The sequence below is a fragment of the Acomys minous genome (genome assembly GCF_964271855.1).
Source record: "Acomys minous genome assembly, chromosome: 15".
Lineage (NCBI taxonomy): Eukaryota > Metazoa > Chordata > Mammalia > Rodentia > Muridae > Acomys > Acomys minous.
The window spans coordinates 36,173,593-36,193,371 of NC_140497.1; the positions used below are offsets into that span (position 1 = coordinate 36,173,593).

Consider the following 19,779-nt stretch of genomic DNA (forward strand, 5'->3'; position numbering starts at 1 on the left):
GGAAAGCTTCCTGCCAAGTCCCAGCTGAGTCCCCATGACACTCAGGGACACGGGCCGAGCTCTTGTGTAGGTTAAAGATGTCTGAGGAGACTAGAGATTATAGTGAAAACAGTCTACCTTTCTTTACAAGGCCTTGTTTTGCATCCCTGAAATCTCAGATGCAGCTTTTACAATGAGGTCCTGTTGTGGGAAGAGCTGGCCTTTTATCACCACTTAAAATCTAATTAATCCATATTGAAGCACAAAGATTTCTGTTGTATGTTAGGGTGAGGGGTCATAGAGACCTCTTTGTTCATCTTTAGACTTATACCCGTCAAGCGTTGGGGATGTAATTTTACCACACAAATTGGAAGGGAACAGCTCAAATCCTTATCAGAAAGCCTAACTCATAGCTTTTAACAGAGTCCTTCGCCCTTTACATGAAACACTATATTCAAGAGGAACAAAAACGTATTTCAGAGTTCCCAGAGAGCTAATGAGCAAAGCTTATATTCTGGGCAGCATAGGGTCGAGGTCATCACAGTACTGCCAGCCGCAAAGGAGAGCAGATCCTATAGAGAAGCCGGGTTGTAACATCCGTCCCCATGGCTTTCATCTTCAGGACGGCCGTGCGATCTGTAGGGCTTTCACTGTCATTGCTGGGATGGGTTCTAGCCATTATCACAACGTATCTGCCCCACTGGAAGAACCTCAACCTGGAGCTGAACGAGATGGAAAACTGGACCATCGGGCTCTGGAAATCCTGCGTCATCCAGGAGGAGGTGGGGAGGCAGTGCAAGGACTTTGACTCCTTCCTGGCCCTGCCAGCTGAGCTGCAGACCTCCAGGGTCCTGATGTCTCTGTCCAATGGCCTGGGGCTGCTGGGGCTGCTGGCCTCTGGCTGTGGCCTGGACTGCTTGAGGCTCGGAGAGACCCAGAAGGGCCTGAAGAGGCGGCTGCTCATCGCAGGAGGGGTCCTGCTCTGGACGTCGGGCGTGCTGGTCCTGGTGCCTGTGTCCTGGGTGGCCCACAGGACAGTTCAGGAGTTCTGGGATGAGACTGTGCCTGAGATTGTGCCCAGGTGGGAGTTTGGGGAGGCCCTGTTCCTTGGCTGGTTTGCTGGCTTCTGCCTGGTGTTAGGAGGGTGTCTGCTTCACTGTGCAGCCTGCTCCAGCCCAGCTCCCTCAGCCTCGGGACACTATGCAGCGGCAGGACTGCAGGACCACGGAACCACACAGCCTAAAGTGTAAGCCGTCAGCAGGGCTGAGCTATATCCTTAGCTGATTATTGAAAAGGTCTCCATTCTGTTGTTATGGTAACTAAATTGTGCTGCTCACATGCTTTTCATTCAATAACTTTTTTTTCTTATACTAGAGGTTTGTCTTTCAAATCTGAATGACAGGAAGTCTACCTATAAGGAATTTATTCTGACAAACATTACGTAGCTATGTGTGAAAACAACTAACAAAAAAAAACCTGCCATCGATTTGGTTGTTTTGTGGGAAAGCCATGTTGCTGTTTTGTAGCTGAAAAGGATAATTACTATCCACTTCCTAAAGTGCAACAATTTGCACTCTTTTAAGAACTAGAAGAGCCACAGGTTAAGCCAGTCCTCAAATGTCAAATGTCATCATCGCCACACCGATTCTGCTCGTTAAACAAAAGCATCTTGTGCTTGGATAGTCTGCCTGCTTCTGGCTGCTTCTCTACTATTTCCAAGCAGTAGCCACATCTCTGCTTTCACCTCTTTCCTCAAAGCTTCAAATTAAAAAATAAAAAGGGGGATCCTCCCGCCCTTCTTTTTATCTAGATTCTATCAGTTCACTTGTCAGAACGAAAACTTCTGTATTTAGTTAGAAATGTCAAATATGGGGATATATATATATATATATATATATATATATATATATATATATATATATATATAATGGAGTGGTGGGCAAAGATGTTTGATTTTGACACAAAAGGCTTGACCCTCCTACACTTGAAACATATTTCGTTAAGGAAGAGGCATGAAGCAAAATCGCACCCCCCCCCCCCAGCTGACAAGTGTTTAAGGCTTATGCACGTGAGGGTCACAAAGGCACAGAGATAAGAGACCTGACATTCCGTCCAGCCTTGTTTCACGTCCTCTGTAGTGTATGCAGCCAGAGGCTTTTCAAAGCAGACCTGATTTAAAGTCTAAAGGGAATCCTGATAAGATTGATTTATTTGCTTAAGAAATACTTCTCTCTGAATTTTTTTTTCTCAACGAGGGTAACACCCAGTATTATCATAACACACGCACTGAAATATGAGACTGCTTTAGCTGATGAAAATCTTACAGGTGTAATTAGCACAAGGCAGGAGGAGTTGAACCCAAACCTCCAATTAGGCTTTTTTTTTTTTTTTTTTTTACACTGACTTAACTCTCTGACTTGTTAGGAACGTTGGGAACGTGAAAGCCAGGTAAACGTTCACAATGAGAGGATTAGCACTACTTGACCTGCAAAAGCACAAAATTCAGCCCAGGGCACAAACGTGGCCCGGGCCACACCTTAGCATTACTGGTCCATAGCAGCGTTTCCCTGTCCGCTTTTGAAACCTTTCAACATGGAATCAAACAATAGTAGATCTGGCAAGCGTCCTTCTATACACACAATGTAAAACTATGTCTGAGCTCCGCGAGTGATAAGTGTCCTGCTTTTTAGAGCAAGCTGAGGGCAGGAGTCGGGGCAGGCTCAGACTCCCAGGACGCCCTAATGGGTTTAGTCTTTCGAACGGCAACGCAGTCGGCTGCGCTTTTGTTCTCCCTGCTGGGATGGGTGTTATCCTGCCTCACAAACTACTTGCCCCACTGGAAGAACCTCAACCTGGAGCTGAACGAGATGGAAAACTGGACCATGGGGCTCTGGAAATCCTGCGTCATTCAGGAGGAGGTGGGGAGGCAGTGCAAGGACTTCGACTCCTTCCTGGCCCTGCCAGCTGAGCTGCAGACCTCCAGGGTCCTGATGTCTCTGTCCAACGGGCTGGGGCTGCTGGGGCTGCTGGCCTCTGGCTGTGGCCTGGACTGCTTGAGGCTCGGAGAGACCCAGAAGGGCCTGAAGAGGCGGCTGCTCATCGCGGGAGGGGTCCTGCTCTGGACGTCGGGCGTGCTGGTCCTGGTGCCTGTGTCCTGGGTGGCCCACAGGACAGTTCAGGAGTTCTGGGATGAGACCGTGCCTGAGATTGTGCCCAGGTGGGAGTTTGGGGAGGCCCTGTTCCTTGGCTGGTTTGCTGGCTTCTGCCTGGTGTTAGGAGGGTGTCTGCTTCACTGTGCAGCCTGCTCCAGCCCAGCTCCCTCAGCTTCGGGACACTATGCAGCGGCAGGACTGCAGGACCACTGTCAACACCTGGAGCTGAAACACGCCAAGCCAGAAATCTAAGCCCGAGGGATCAGTGGCCTCCCTGCTCTTGCTCCAGCTGGACTTGGTAGGATCCCCCCGTTATAATCACCCCTACTCCTGTGCTTTTGATTTTTCTGAAGTGCTTACTTCCCTCCTGTGGCTACTAACTTCTTCAAATACAATTTCTTTCTACCATGAGTAAAGCTCGTCTACTTTCTCTTTGGAGGCCAACTATATATCTTAATGCAATCAGCAAACAGCAAAAGAGCAAGCTGTTTTGTTTTGCTTGAGACAGGGTCTCTCTGTGTAGCCTTGGCTGTCCTGGACTCACTTTGTAGACCAGGCTGGCCTCCAACTCTTCCAGCTTTGTCCAATTTTTAAAGTAGGCTGTGATTGAGTGCACACACAGGGCACGGGCTATAAATAAAACATTGTCTGAGCACTTTCGTATTTCTGAAAGGATCATTCATGTGGAGAGGAATCATTTGGGAAACAGATATGACTGTGGGTCACGTGCTTTCAGGTGTTTAAGATAACTTATAAAGTTTAGGTTTCACTGGATGCTTAGTTAAAAATGTGTGACAACTGATGAGTTAAAAAAAACAAAACCCACCTATTTGATCCTTTTTTTTGTTGTTTTTCTTTTAAACATTTTATTTAATTTTAATTTATGTGTGTTTATGTGAGGGTGTCAGATCTTGAAGTTACAGACAGTTTTAAGTTGCCATGTGGGTGGCTGGGGATTGAACTTGGGTCCTTTGGAAGAGCAGGCAGTGCTCATAACCACTGAGACATCTCTCCAGCCCCACCTATTTGATCCTTAAAGGACCCAGTGGTGAGTGAGATGGGACGCCCCTTTTTCAGACCTTTCTACATCAGACACATGCCTCCTCCATTCATGTCTCTGAGCAGAGCAGGGCAGCCCTGGATTCTGGGAATGCAGGTAGAATTCTGCCACGTAAAAGAGCCCTAGCTTCTGTGCCCAGTCTTGCTGGGTGCAATGTCCTGCCTGCCTTGGCTCTGGGGCAGGTAACAGAACTGATGCCTCCGGGGACAGTGCCTCCTGGGACAGCTGCCCTCTTTTGGAGCACACTGCCAGCTCGGGTAGTATACCGGGGATCACGTGCTGGCCAGTCCTTGCTTCCCTTGAGCAATGAGAAGATCCCATTTCATTTATCTGTGATATAAACAGTCTAAACAAGAACTATTTGAGACAAATTTTCTGGTTTGAAGAATTCTTCGTGGAATGTTATGTATTTGCTTGGTACTTGGGTCAAGTAGATTCTTGCGTTTGTGCCAATCAGGGAAATTAAGTGACTAGCAAGCAACATTAAAAATGCAGTGTTAGGAAATATGTACTTTTTGTTTAAAAAAAAAAATCACTGAATTTGCTTTCCATCCACAAACACAGGGCAAGTGCAGCGATGGAAGCCAATCTGTGTGATGTATTTGCAGACTTTTACAAACAGGACAAATGAAGACAGAAACATAATCAGAATTTAACCTGATTAAGTATTTAGTTCAGTCCTGAGCTTCTCATATTTAATACAATATAGATTGATAGCAAAAATGTATTTAATTTGTATGCTACAGAGACTCAGTTCAACTTTGTTCACTTGGCAAATAATATTCTTTTTGTACCTGTAACATGTGAGTCTCATTTACAAAGCTGTAATAATATACTGATATTCCAAACTTGAGGGCTAAATTTTAAGTTCTTTTTTACCCTGTGCAGAATAAATTCTACCTTTAAAACTATTTTTTAATAACATTAACTTTTTTATTTGTCCATTGATTTTGTGATTGAGTTAGTAAAACACATTTTGAATCATTTGGGTTAATACAAATGTGACAGGCCTACAAAACGCTGCCTGTATGCATATAACACGATTGCTGCTGACTTTTAGAGTGTGGAAAAAGGATTCTATTAGAATGAACTTCTCTCACGTTAGTTGAGCATGTTTTGTAAAATAAAACCAAAGCCCCTCAGTCACAACTGTGAACTACCAGCCTGAGACACACTTTATTCTTTAATACTCGTCTGAGACTTTTTGCATGACAAAAAGTTAGCAATAAATCTGATGAAGACCATACAGCTGCAAAGACTCCGATACAGCCTCTTGTAAGCCCGACACTTAGGATGGCCAGAACCAAACTATATATTAAACAGAACATAAATAAGACCGTAAATAAATAAATGAGGAAAATAAAGTCGTACGGTACAGCTACACAAAGCCCTATGGACATTTTCATGGGTCAAACTGTGGTGCTGAAAGCAGCTGACCTTCATTTAGAGCTATCTACGTCAACCTCTGACAAGGAAGGCCGGCAGCCAGCATCCTCCATCACCTGCAGGGCAAACGGGGCAGCCTGGGAGGCTGTGCTCAGTCTGCCACTAACACTTTTATGTTCTTCGTCCCAAGTAGCGTTGTGTCCAGTTACATCTCCTAAGACGTCGGATATAAGCGGTGGAACATTTAGGGGGAAATGATTAAGTTTCAGGTGCAGTTAACTTGATAATTGAAGCTCTGGCTGAGTAGAAACATTGATTCTGATAAAAATGAGCTTTTTAAAATATGCATAGATTCATGAAAATAAAAGTCCTTACTAATGGGGATTCCAAGCAGAACATAATTTTTAAAAAAACAGATTTTTTTCTTGCCTTTCTTCTTTTAATTCCTATAAAATTATTTTGCATTAAAAAAATAAAAATAATTTAGCTTGCTATATAAGATGGCTCACCAAAACACAGCTTCTTCCAGTATGACAGACTGAGTAAGTATGGTTTAAATCACCTAAGAACTATGTATTTTTAATACTTTTATGCTGGCAAAGCTATGCTGAGCCTTTAAAAAAAAAAAAAAAAAAAGAAGTGCCTGGGTCTGGTAAGTTAAAACCCAGCCTAGAGAACAGGACACATTGACCAATTGCTATCTTGAGCTGAGTTATCTGTTCATCCATGCAATTATATATATAAATATAAATGATGCAGTCCACACTCAGGCACACCCTTTGTTTCTGCTTCCAATCACTTCCTGTGTGTCACTGACAGAAACCCTAAAGGTGACAGCTGCAAACTCAATTCTAGTGAGCGCGGAGGCCTGAGGATGAACTCTCTTCTGCTGGGCAAGTTTGAGCTCACTAAGATCCGCCTGTCCTCATGAACATGGGTGTGTCCCCTCTGCACTGCCTGCACTGGCGTCAGAGCCCAGGGCCACCACAAGCATCTCCATGGCATTGTCCTCACCCCTAGGACAAAACCCAGTGCCTGCTACCCAGAGGCTGACAGGAAGCCATGCCACTTCAGGCCGTGTTGGAAGCAGTGCCACCCTGCTGAGTCCCCTTTAGTGTGTCTTGTAGTAGCTGGTGGCCCCTCCCACCAGTTTTCTTTCAGTCCCTGACCGCGGCTCTCTAAAATCAGGGGCGCACCTGTACCTCGGATTCTGGTTCTCAGCGTTTCACACGGTTGTTTTCATCAGACAAGTTTAAGAGGGCAGAAAAAGAAACTGTTTTCAGAAACAAGGTGGTGGGCTGTGGGTGATGGAAGGAAGAGGTTGCCTGTTTTAGGTGGCCTCAGAGTGCTGTTCACGAGTGCTCACATTTGATGCAGTGTGGCTCTCTAGCTAAGGGGTACGCTGTGGCACCAGCCTCAGGGCTGCTGGACAGCTGCCTCCTGCGGTCGGCTCAGCCGGCAGACACTAGGCACTGTTCCATTCCACACAGCCAAGCCCACTGGTAACACATACGGACTGTACAACGCTTATGAACCAGATTACCCCATTTTGGTTATGTGATTTTTTTTTTCCTTCTCAAAGTATGTAAGAGTTACATTCAGAGTACTTTACAAATTAACCTGATGAAACTGGCGTGAAATGAAAGTTCTTCAAGAGTTGACAGTTAGGTTACAGGAAACAAAAGCCCTGCCCCCCCAACACAAAATAAACAACAACAACAACAACAACAACAACAACAACAAAGTAAATGTTCAGTCTTTGACCCTCCCTTGGAAAGTGAGCCGGTGACAAGTAGTGCTAAGCCTCGGATCACACGTCATCAGCGGGCAGGGACGGGATGCTGATCTTGGCTCGTGTGAAGTAGGCTATCTTCTCCCTACAGGGAGAGATGGAGAAAAACCACTTAAATTCGATGCTGGAAGTTCTGAGAGCCCCAAGGCTGTTTCCCCAATACCAGAAACTACACTGAAAATCACAAGAGCCCTCATTTTAAATAACGATTTTTTATAGCTATTTTTATTTAGTGTATGTGTAAGGGGGTGCGCATGTCACAGTGTTGCGAGTCTGTGTTCTTCCCCCACATGCATCCTGGGCACTGAACTCAGATCATAAGCATGATGACAGGTGCCTTTACCCCACTGAGCCATCTCGCCAGGCTGAGTCTGTGTGGTTTTAAAGGTTGTAGTACACTATGGTTCTCCTGACTGGAAATCCTCTACAGACAAAGCTCGTAAGTCCCCACTCCCGCCAAGTTTCCAACTGAAAAGCACTTGTAATCCACCAGGGGGTGGATCTTAGGCTGTGTTCAGGTATTTCTAAGCCAGGGTGGGAGAAGGTTCAAGAGGGCCAGAATCCTGAGCTGAAATTCCCAGAGACCTTGACAGAAGCCACAATAGCAGGAGGCTTGTTAAAACTAAGGCACGTGAAGGCAGAGGCGGGGCCACTAAGAGAGACACTCGATCATCTCTGTGTGTGATGGGGGAAGCACTGCCCACGTTTTCCTCAATTGCTCTTCACCTTATTATCTTTAATTTGTTCACTGCATCTATTTACGTGTGTGTGTGGGGGGGGGGCGGGGGCGGGACAAGAAACAGCGCAGATGGAGAAAGACTACAGGTGAGAAACACAAACTCGGCTGGCCATTCTGACATCTAAGGAGAGGGAGAAACTGGCGAGTGAAGGCAGGACCCCGGGCAGAGCTACTTTATGCCACAGCAGCCTTTAGAGTTGGCTCGGTTCCCTAAAGGATGAGTAAGGATGCTAGAAAGGCTACAGTGTGTGGTCACCATGTCTGGGAAGCCACAGGCCCTGCTGAAACCTGCAAGGATTTACCTGCCTGGTCAGTTACAGCCCTCACCTTAGCAACATGACACCCAGGGACGCTGGGCTCCTGGCTCCACGTGAAACAAGAGGAGGGTGAGCCTGTGCCCCGCCTGCTGCCACCCCTTGATCTCTCACCACCCTAGGCATCACTTTATAGGTGTCACACAGCCCCCACATGGTGTGTCTTATCTCACTCCATCATGCTGTGGGATATCAATGGTTAATTTCTTTTTTCTTTTCTTTTTAAAGAGAGATCTGCCAGCCTCTGCCCTCATCCTGCTGGGATAAGAGGCATGCACCACCACACCAGGACACGTGGGCTTCTTACAGGGAACAGGAATGTTTAGGCATTCTTTACTTTGGGTTTTAACAACTGAAGGTGTAGGAGTTTCCAGAGCTGGCACCGTTGCTTACTGTGGAAGTAGCTGCAGCATCGGGAGCAGGAAGGGCTCCTGATGTCAGTTCACAGCTAAAACACCAAGGAGTACCACAGTGGCTGTCTAGCACAATGGGCGGGTAAACCCCAGCCCTACAAATAGGACCCGGACCTGTGACGCCTCAGCTTCCTATCCCCACACTGAAGCTTTGGAGTGCTCAATGCCCTCAGCGCCTTCATCACACCGCACCTGCCTGACGCCAAGACTCAGCCTTCCAAGCTCTCTGCTCCCAAATAGCCTTTCTTCCGGTTTCTCTCCACAATCTAAAAAGCTTTATGTTTCCTTTTTCATGTATTTGTATCTGTGTATGAGCATGTGCACACACATGTGCAGTGTGTTTGTGTGTGTGTGTATGGAGTTTGTGAGAGTGTATGTTTATGTGTATGGGTGAGCATGTCACAGTACGTATGTGGAGGTCACAGGACAGCCCATGGCAATTACCTTTCCCCTCACCATGTGGGTTCCAGGCATTGCGCTCAGGCCATCAGGCTTGGATGCTAGTACCTTTGTGCACTGAACCGTCTTGCTGGCCCAAGCCTAGCAGCTTTCTAGTGACTCCTCTGTACAAAACCTAGGCCAAAACTAAGGTGACCCTCCTATTACCTGACAGTCTGATACAGTCTCTGAGGCTCCTGTGTCACACAATTTGGGGATCAGTCCTTTGTCCCTCAGTACCCAGCAGGTGTCCTCCCCTGGCTGCCACCTCCCACTCTCTTGGATGTGTTTCCACCACGGCAACCACCACACTGAACCTACAGGCTCTTTAACCCACCTTACAGTTTGGACTGTCCGCTGGCTGAAGTTGCCTGGGCTGCCCTGTTTTTGTTTTTGTTTTTGTAGACATGGCTTCTCTGTGTAGCCTCAACTGTCCTGGACTTGATTTGTAGACCAGGCTGGCTTCGAACTCACAGTGCTCCGCCTTCCTCTGCTTCGCAAGTACTGGGATTAAAGGCGTGCGCCACTGCGCCCAGCGCCTAGGCTGTCTTATAACATGGGTCACCCAGTCTGTGCGAAGGCAGGACACAGGAAGTCCTCACTGCTCTCCACTTTAGTCTCATTCCACTGTGGTGGCCCAAATACCTTCCCCCACAGGCTGCCTGCTTAGAGGCTTGGCTCCCTCAGTACCCAAAGCCACAAATGAAATTCATCAGTGTGGTATTCAGGGCTCTGTGGAGTCTGAGCCCTGCTCTACATGACAAGCTTGCCTGGGGCAGCTCTGCTACAGCCCGGCTGGGCCTGACCTCCGAGGCTGGGTGGCTCTGTCTGTGCTGCTGCCCACATCCACCACAGCAGGTGCCAGGGGAGCTGGTGAAATCCTCCCAGGGCTGCAATGATGGCTCCTTTGAGCTGACCTAGCGTCTGCATAGCTGGCCTACACACATTGAGACTCTTCCTAGAGGCTCTCAGAGTCCCTGCTTATCCCATAATAGCTTCCACATAGCGCTGTCGTGGCTGCGGAACTTTGTCTTCTCAGACTGGAGGCCTTCTGCAGAAGCACATGTTCTTTTGATGTACTGTAGGGATCAGCACAGTACAGGGTGTGTGTGTGCTGGGAGGGAGAAGAATGGTACCCAAGGAAGGTCCAGAAAATGAGCGAACAAGCCCCCTAAAGATGTATGCCTTTTGTGTACCTTTCTACATGCTGGGACAAGCTTTCTCAGTGAGATACATTCATAAAGATAAGAAGTGGGGGTCCTGGGGCGGGAGAGAGGGCTCAGTGGTTAAGAGCACCACCTGCTCTTCCAAAGGTCCTGAGTTCAATTCCCAGCAACCACATGGTGGCTCAAAACCATCTGTCATGTCATGTGATACCCTTTTCTGGCCTGCGGGTGTGCATGCAGGCAGAACACTGTATACATAATAATAAGTAAATCAATCAATCAAACAAACAAACAAAAAAACAGGCTCTCATCTGTCTGGAGCCTTCCAGTGGGTGTCACCTCAGGATGGACATGTAGAATTATATTCAAACCAAGGGCAGGCACAGTGGCAACACCTCTCATTTATTCCTGAGGTGAGTTGGGTGCAATCACACTTGAGGGGGACGCCACCCAGATGGCTCCATGAAGCCAGTTACCTGAAGGATTGCACCTGCCGAGGCACCTTCTGGCTCTGCTCCCGCAGGCGGCACACGTCCTTGGAGACCTGCCTCATCAACTTCTCTGCGTTCAGGCCCTGCTTCTGCTCTTCCTCTGTCTGCTCAGCCTGGCGAAGGAAGGGAAACATCGGAAGCTGATGACACAGTGCAAGGTTAAGCTGGGAGGCCATGCTGGGCAGTCAAGGGGGTCTTGCTGGGCAGCAGTGGACAACACCCACATGCTCAGCTCCTGCCAAGGGGAGGAGGCTGCACCCAAGGTGAGTTAAAACGCATCACTAATGTACAACCAGCCTACTGAGCAACGGCACACACCATGAGCTCAAAGACCCTCACACAGGAGCACCTGCTGCAGGTGAAGGGCACAGGGACGCTCAGTGCCCAGCACCCAGAGGGCCCTTCTGGGACCAAGTTCACACTGCTGACTGGGACGTTAGTAACATTCCTTTTCTGTGTTACTGCTGGTGACACCGAGATATTCTGTAACACACACACACACACACACACACACACACACACACACACACACACACACACATTTTTAATGTAAATGGACCAGTATTATGGCTGCTTCCACATCTCATTCATTTGGTCACCTAATCAGCAAAAATGTATTGATTACCTTCAGTCTGGTCTACGACAGTGGTGAAGATGGCAAAGCCTGGGGCAATACTGTCTCATTTCAAAGTCCCTTTTGATCACTTCCTAGCTATGAGTCTGGGCAAGGGGCCTGGACAGCCCTGGGCCTTAGTTTCTTTGTAAGTACTTCAAAGGGCTGTTTGGAGTTTAAATGAGCTAATACCCATAAATCACTCAGGCGCCCGCGCCAACACATCTTTCGACCTCCTGTCTCAGTGTTTAGCCATTCCCGTTACATTTTCTGTAGCCACACTCTCTATCCAAAGGTAGGGTAGAGCTGTGAACAAGACAGAGGAAGTTTAACAAATGAGAAAAAAAAAAAAGAAAGAAAAGAAAAAGAGAAGAAAAAAGAAAACAAACACAATAGAAAAGCGCAGGGAGTGTAGTAAGTATAAAAACTAAAAAGACTATCAATGTTTTCTCTACAGATTTTTTTCAACTTAACACTTAAAAAGCTATTTTTAAGAGCTAGGCACAGTGGCTTGGAAGGCTAAATTAACATAGGAGGATGGTGAATTTGGACCCGAGCTACCTAGAAAGCTCCAGAAAAGCCTGGAGTGCATAGAGAGACTGTCTCAAAACAGAGCAACAAATGAATTAACGAATAACTCAATAAAAATAAGAAGCCGGATGAGGTAGCTCACACTTGTAATTCAAGCACTCTGAAGGTTGAAGCAGGAGAATTGTCATCAGTTTAAGGCCAGCCTGGGCTAAGGGGCTCAAGTTCCCCACACCCCACCAATAACACCAAATAAAACAGCAACAATCCACCAGCAATAAAGAGACAAACAAGGGGAAACAGGAAAAGAAAAACAATTAGGGGTGCTTTAGTTAGTAGCAAAATTGAGCAGAAGGGGCTCTTCATAATGCTCTACCCCAGCACGGCCAATTACACACACAAACACGCACGCATGCATGGACGCCTCTCCTTCTGGATCCTGCTGGAAATCTAAAGCCAGGTCACTATGTTTGACTGACAGTATTATACCCACCGAGCCCCTCCTCGGCTGGACTCTACGCCCTCTTTAACGCTGAGTCCATGTGTATTTCATGTGGCCTAATACAGTTGAGTGTGTAGTTGAACTTGGCCCAGCGAGAGACGAGAAGGAACCAGCAACAGAGCAGTCATTACAACACCTGGGGTCCCGAGGTCTTCGTCTCCACTGTTTTCCATTTCACAGTAATTGACCATGGCTAACTGTAGGCTGGCTTTGGTTTGGTTGGTTTTTGTTTTCTTGAAAGCTGCTTTACAAGGAGGAATTCAAGGGCAAACCTTGGTGTCCTTCCGGGCTAACTTCCCTCCCAATCTCCCCACGGGCTGGGGAGGTGGAGCTGATCAGGCAGCACCTGGGAAAGATGCCAGGACTGTGAGCGGGCCCTGCTCCTTTCACTCCGAGTGACAGACACGCTGCCCTGTGCATGCTGTAGCGGGGCTGCTCACTCGGCTTCTTGCGACTTTTAGTCCGTTTCCGGACTGCCAGCCACCTTCAGCTTTCCCTAGAGTCTCCTCAAGGCCTTGGCCCGCCTTGTCCTTCCCCCACAGCCAGTATGGGACTTGCCTACTTTCTGCTCCCCACGCAATGAGAGCACCCAGGAACTTTGGAGAAGAGCCAGATATAACAGAATATTAACACCTCTGGCATTTTTTTTTCCCAGTGTAGCCTAACTTAGGTATGTTGGCAGGGAGACAATCTGAGGAAGAAAAAGAAAGATCTGGCTTCTTTGGAAGAACAGAGAGCACCCTGCTTCTCCTCTGCCTCAGAGAACCAGCCGCCTTCCATGCCTCAGACTCCAGGAGGGGTGGCTAGGCCTCAGTTTACACAATGAGAGCCTGACCGGCAGGAAGGTCCAGCGACTCACTTGCAGCCATGTTAAGGGGCCTGATAAACCAAGCAACACAACAGCCTTGATTTACAGTCCTCAGCCTCTCGCTCTGCTTCCTAAGGGGCAAGTACAGTCTGAGGGCACTAACGTTTGGTTTTTATTGTAGCCATAAAAGATGCTGTCCTCCGACAACAAGGAGTGTTGTGAAGGACAACTCTGAGAGCTGATCGGGAGGCAAACCCAGGGCCTGTTGCTGCCTTAAGCCTCTGCTCTTCTGGGAGGCATAGTTTTTAAAGCCACCAGCAGGGTTACTGTTAGGTACTTCCTTATGACATGGAAACTCTCACAGGTCCCCAGAGTCACAGGAAACGGTAGAAGTGAAAGGGCAGTGTGTATGTGTGTGTATGTGTGTGTGTGTGTGTCTGTGTGCGTGTACGCGTGCACCTGTGCACCAGTGGCGACTGCCCACTTCTGCAGCCACAACGAAACGTCCACAGCTGCTGAATGGCCTGGATTTTTAGAGCTGTTTATTACAAATTTCAGTTGTAGGGGGAAAAGCACACAATAAAGATAGTTTATCCACCCACAGAGCTGGTAAAAATAAAGATAAAACCCATGCTCAGGGACCTAGAGTCGTTTTTGAAAGCAGTATAAAAAATGTGCCTTGTTGCGTGAGCCTTGCAATGCTGCCGGCTGTAAAGCTGTCACAAGGCAGAGGGAGCAGCGACAGTGAGCGGAGGAGTTGACCCGGGCTGTGACTGAAGTCGTCCTCCAAGACTCATGTTGTAATCTAACTGTCCTTGTAACAGCATTAAGGAGTGGGGCCTTTGAGGGGTGTCAGGCCATAGGACCTGCCCACATGGGGGTGCGAATGCCTTAGGGCCTCTGCATCTACTTCCACTAGTGACAGTGACCCCAGTCACCAGAGTTGCTTCCTCCTTCCTTTATGATCTTGGTGGCAGAGGGATTCTGAAAGCAAGCTTATCAGAAGGCACAGCTCAGGATTCTGTTACCTACGGCCCAATGATGGCGGCCGCCATCCAACACCAATGGGACACATGTGAGCCCGCACTTAATAGCGGAAACAAGCACAGATTAATGTTGAGGTAAAGTATCATTTTACTGAAGAGAGTTCTGATGTGTCAATCTTAAAGATAAGTTTCCAAAACTGGAATAGGAAGCCTGGCAAAGCAAAGGAGATCTTGGCCACTGCATCTTTGACTTTTTCCCGTCTACAGTATGGAATGGAGCCTAAGCCCTCTCGTGTGTTAGGGAAGTGCTCAATCACTGAGCTATAATTCCTGTCTTGACTCTTGAGAACTCTTGTTACGACCAGGTTTCTTGTAGCCCAGGCTGGCCTTGAACTTGCTATGTAGCAGAGGAAAGCCTTGGAACTTTTGGTTCTTCTACCTCCATCTCCTGAGTGCTGGGATTACAGGTATGCACCTTCAGACTCCATCTTCTGCAGTACTGGGGGGTTGAGGCACGGGCCTCAGGTGTTTTAGGCAAGCACTCTAATCCCCAGCCCCTCCTTGAGTATTTAAATCCAAACTGGAGAGGACTGGTCTCCAGGGTTTCCAGGCGGTTCTGAGCGCCAGGGATTGGAATTGGCCTTATATATGTGGCCATCACCGTGTGTGTTGCACAGGACCTGTTCTGTGAGCAGAACTCAAGCAATACAGCGGTAGCTAACTGCTGGCCAGGGAACCACACTCAGCTGTGCTCAGCTGTGTTGAGACTATACAGGACCACAAGGCCTGTGAGATGCAAGTGCTTGTATGGCTACAGGCGCTGAGCATGCACTGGGGACACCATACACAGATACATGTGCCATTGTACCCACTGTCATAAAGCAATTGTGGCACAGGTAAAAAAAGGCTAATAAATCAGAGATGTAAGTGGAAATTATATATATATATATATATACACACACACACACATATATACACACATACACACACACATATATACACACACACACACACACACACATATATATACACACACACATATATACACACATATACACACACACATATATGTATATGTATATAATATTATATGTGTTATGTTTGCAGGCCTGCCTGACATTTCTAGGAACTGCATAATAGGGAAGAGTGAGCTGTAGGGAACACCCAGACAAAAGAGGGGTCTCAGGCACTGGTACCTGCAGAAGCTAAATGGCCACTCCTGCCCTCTCACTGCCATTACTTTCTCAGATGTGACATCTTGAGAGGTTGGCAGCAAAGCAACAGGAAGGCCCCACTATAGAACAGTTCCTGAGAGCCAGACGTGGTGGCACACGCCTTTAATCCTAGCACTCGGGAGGCTGAGGCAGGCGGATCGCTGTGAGTTTGAGGCCAGCCTGGTCTGCAATGTGAGTCCAGGACAGCCAAGGCTACATAGAGAAACCCTGTTTTGAAAAACCAAAACAAAAAACAAACCAAAACAACAACAACAACAACAACAACAACAACAACAACAACAACAACAAAAAACCCAGTTCCTGAGACCCGAGAACAAGTATATAAGCCCTTGCTTTACACAGGATGCTAGGGACATCCATGACTGAGACTGAGGCTTCATGCCAAGGGCTTCATGCTGAGGATGTTAATGCTCTGTGGTCCAGCTGCTTCTCAACACTGCCACCAGGTGGGACCCAGGCCTTTTGGTCCAAAAGACAAATTTGTTACGGAGATCTTTTTCTATTAGATACTCTAAGGAAATATCTTCTGTATTCCAGATTCCTACCCAAAGGACCACATTAAAAGAAGACAATGTTTAAGCACTTGTAAGATATCAGCTGAAAAGCTCCATTTCAAGATTATGTGTAGAAATGATTACATATTGCTAAGCAAAAATATAAACCTTAACCCTGAAATAAATCAATATTATACTCAGGCAGAGTCAGTAATATTTGCGTCACACATTAAAAACAATCCCTTTAAAATATTCAATTTTTGCCAGGCAGGATGGCGCATGCCTGTAAGCCCAGCACTTGGGAGGCTGAGGCAGGGGGATTACATGTTCTTTTTTGTTTTGAGACAGGGTCTCATTATGTAGTCTTGCTGTCCCGGAAGTCACTCTGTAGACCAGGCTGGTGTTGAACTCACAGAGATCTCCCTCACTCTGCCTCTAAGTGTTCAGCCTGAGCTATTCAGTAAGAAACTGTCTCAAAAAATAAACAAAACCAAAAAAACAGAAACATAAAACCTCTAACAATATAACCTGTGTGACAGCACTTGCCTTTAATTCCAACACTCGGTAGACAGAGGCAGGTGAATCTCTTTGAGGACAGCCTGGTCTACATAGCGAGTTCCAGGCCAGCCAGGACTGTATACTGAGATGCCTCAAAAAACACATGAATGAACAAACAAACAAACAAACCCCAAAACCAAAACCAACAAACCAAAACCCAAATTGTTCATTCAGTGATTTAATCTTATTTTCTATACATATTTTTATAGGGTGAAAGGCAAATGCATACCATTAAGTGAAATGTAATTTTCTTTGAGGAAGGAAAGTAAAAATGTAGAAACCTTAAAATTAACAATGTATTTATAACTACGCTGGCTAAGGAATCTGCAAGAGATGTAAACACTATGTAGCATTTGCTGAAACACTGAGAATGCTGACATGCCCCATTCCCATTGGAGATTGCAGGGCTGCCTAGGGGCCGGTGCTGTCATTCACAGCTTGACTACACAACTGCTACCCACAGCAATATTTGGAAAGGTGCTATAATGGCGGGGTGGCCACGCCCCAAGTCCTAGAGAAAGGATGGGAAGATGCCTAAGTTGGGAACCACCTCCAAGGTGCTGCCCACCCCTAAAAGATACATCCTCACCAGCCCCCCACCTCCATCCCCTTGAATGTGACCCAGGGCTCTGTACCTGCTTCTCTGCTTGCTTCAGAAGCTTCTGGAATCTCTCATCTTCCAGCACACCCGGGGGAAGGTCAGTTTCTCCCTGAGCTTTCAGCTCCTCCAGCTTCTGCCGTAAGCCTCTCAGGGCCTGCAGTTCATCGTTGAGGCGACTCTGGCGGGTCAGTGAGGCCTGCAAGTCCAGCTCCAAGTCGAGAGATGTGCGCACGGGGCACTCCTGAGCAGTCCTCCTGAGGGTGGGCTGGCACACGGCCTGCGGAGGTAGATAACAGTACCCTTGTTACTGTCTCTGCCCTTCCTGCACGTGACAGGAGGCGGAATGGCCACATGGCTTGTGCTGGTGAAAGCCGGAACAGTGGTATAAGTAAGACCTCTAGGAAGAAGCTTGTCAAAGGCGCTATGAGATCTGTACATTTTCACCTCCTACACAGCAAAAAGCTAGAAAGGCAAGTCCCACTGAGCGTGGGACCCATTGATAACAGAAGAGCCGGTTTTGAGCCAGCCTGCCACAAACTAGTCGCTGAGCACGAAATAAAGCCGCATCATCTTAAACTATGAATGTGTGATCTCCTAGTCAGCCTCCCACGTGCCTGGGGATTCATACGGGCCTTATTCTGTAGCAGTTCCCTCCAAGGGTAATGAGTGGGACTTTGGTGGTATTCACACTTGCTTGTTCCCTCCAAGGGTAATGAGTGGGACTTTGGTGGTATTCACACTTCCCCAGGGAAGAGTGTCACATGACAGGCCTGTCCCACCTGTCCCAGCTTGGACTAGCTTTGCCTTCTATTCCCTCTCCTTTTTGCCCAATGTATACCTCATCACTAACTATCTGGGCTTCTGTAACACTGTTATTAGGCTCCCTTGATTCAACCTTTGCTTTCTCTAACACATGCACAGCATGGCAAGAAAAATCTAAACATGTAAGTGCTTTGCCTACACGACTTGCTTGAGGGTCAGAAATCTTTCCCAGGCTGGGGTAAACATGGTAACCACACAGGATAGATGACCCAAGTCAAAAGGCTGGATGTGGGAGTACGCGTATCACCCACACAGAAAGAATTGCTCAGAAGCTCGCAGGCCAGCGAGCCTAGATGGAACATCAGCACAAATGAGAGAGACCGCATCAGCGAGGAACTAATTCTCAAAAGCTGTCCTCTGGCTTGCACACACACGCTGTGGTATGTATATACCTGTTACACACACACAAACACATGCACACCTCAGCCAGTGCCTGGAGCCTCTAAAGGACTAGCATATAGCAATGGGTTGGCTGTCAGCGCTCAACAGTGAGTTCTCTCAGGGGAGAGGGTAGCATTGACTTGTGGGCCTCGTTGGTTTATTCCCTGTATCGTCTTCAACACGTGGCCCTAAGTTGGGAAGAGCTGAGCATGGTAGCCCTCGAGAGCCAGTGTGAGGAGGGCCAGGCACAGCACTGGCAGGGGTCCTCTCGGACCTCATGACTCACACTGTGACAGCCATGTGGGTCTTAGGCCTCTCTACAGTTTTCATGCTGGTATTCCTAAATCAGAACACCATCCTATCAGATTACTGAGCTGTATCTGCCTCCCTGGAAGCAGCTGAAACCCCCGACTTAAGCCACATTTCAGGATCCACCGTTGTCTGGTTCACAGAGGTCTGTTAACTAAGCTTTTGAGTAACCCTGCTCCGCTCAGCTCCTCAACACATCTGGTTAAAACGCCTGTAAGCTGTCATCTCCTAAGAGCAGGAGCTGTTTAGGAAAGCAGCGACTTAAAAAGAAGTGAGAACTGTCCGGTCCACAGTAACTTTTAATCCCTAAAAATAATTATTTATGCAAGTTATAAAATTTGTAATAAAAAAGGCATCCCTTTCTCCCCCTCCCAGAAACCCCATGAAGCACCCACGTGTGACTCCTCTTTGGAACATCCGCCATGGTGCAGACGGTGAAGCCTCAATAGACACATGCAGCTCAACTCAATGACGCTGGAGACTTAGCAACCATCTTCCCCACAGACACTGTCAACCAGTTTCCAGCCTTAATCACTGAGGGCTCCAAAGCAGGGCGGGACACATCCTCCCTGGCTCAGGAAGTGACTCAGAGCTATGGCTCCATCAGACCCAGCGGCCTCAGCCACCAGCGCTAGAGCTGGGAATGCTGACACTCAACCCCTCTGGAATTTACACTCTTCAAGTCTGGTGTGTGTGTGTGTGTGTGTGTGTGTGTGTGTACACCCTCAGGTGTGTGTGTGAATACGTACCCTTTTGACCCGCAAACTGCGCCGCTCAGTGGAGTTTCTCACAAACAGTGACTTTTTGGCTAAGGTTGAACTGTCGCTGTCACTCCGATTTAGCTGGTAACCAGAGATAAAAGAGAAATAAAGCAATTACCAACTATCCAACAGAGCTAATGGCATCTGAAAGGAGGTGCCACAAGATAGATAGAGCAGGTAGTGAGAGACAGTGGGAGCTATCTTCTTCTTTTCCCTTCTCTTTGGTGCTGAGGGTGAAACCCAGGGCCTCA

At 47.5% G+C, this 19,779-nt stretch overlaps 3 protein-coding genes across 3 annotated transcripts in view; 2 read left to right on the forward strand and 1 right to left on the reverse strand.

Moving 5' to 3' along the window:
* The first annotated feature begins 503 nt into the window (after window positions 1–503).
* Window positions 504–1,846, forward strand: CLDN24 (claudin 24). Its single transcript, XM_084758445.1, has one exon. It carries the CDS (start codon window positions 585–587, stop codon window positions 1,227–1,229), a length of 645 nt encoding a protein of 214 aa, XP_084614571.1. The 5' UTR covers window positions 504–584; the 3' UTR covers window positions 1,230–1,846.
* Window positions 1,847–1,971: 125 nt separating this feature from the next.
* LOC311585207 (claudin-22) lies at window positions 1,972–6,216 on the forward strand. The gene has a single exon (XM_084760153.1). It carries the CDS (start codon window positions 2,721–2,723, stop codon window positions 3,381–3,383), a length of 663 nt encoding a protein of 220 aa, XP_084616279.1. The 5' UTR covers window positions 1,972–2,720; the 3' UTR covers window positions 3,384–6,216.
* Window positions 6,209–19,779, reverse strand: part of WWC2 (WW and C2 domain containing 2) — a 176,072-nt gene continuing 162,501 nt past the window's right edge. Inside the window, exons 20-23 of the mRNA XM_084760139.1 lie at window positions 19,517–19,609; window positions 17,290–17,532; window positions 10,916–11,043; window positions 6,209–7,454 (exon numbers count right to left, since the gene is read on the reverse strand). Of these exons, the coding sequence (XP_084616265.1) occupies window positions 7,388–7,454; window positions 10,916–11,043; window positions 17,290–17,532; window positions 19,517–19,609 (531 nt within the window). The 3' untranslated portion in view covers window positions 6,209–7,387. The remainder of the gene's footprint in view (window positions 7,455–10,915; window positions 11,044–17,289; window positions 17,533–19,516; window positions 19,610–19,779) is intronic.

What these genes read in the sequence shown, in the direction of transcription:
- LOC311585207 (XM_084760153.1), top strand. Translation starts at nt 2,721, where the DNA reads ATGGGTTTAGTCTTTCGAACGGCAACGCAGTCGGCTGCGCTTTTGTTC.
- CLDN24 (XM_084758445.1), top strand. Translation starts at nt 585, where the DNA reads ATGGCTTTCATCTTCAGGACGGCCGTGCGATCTGTAGGGCTTTCACTG.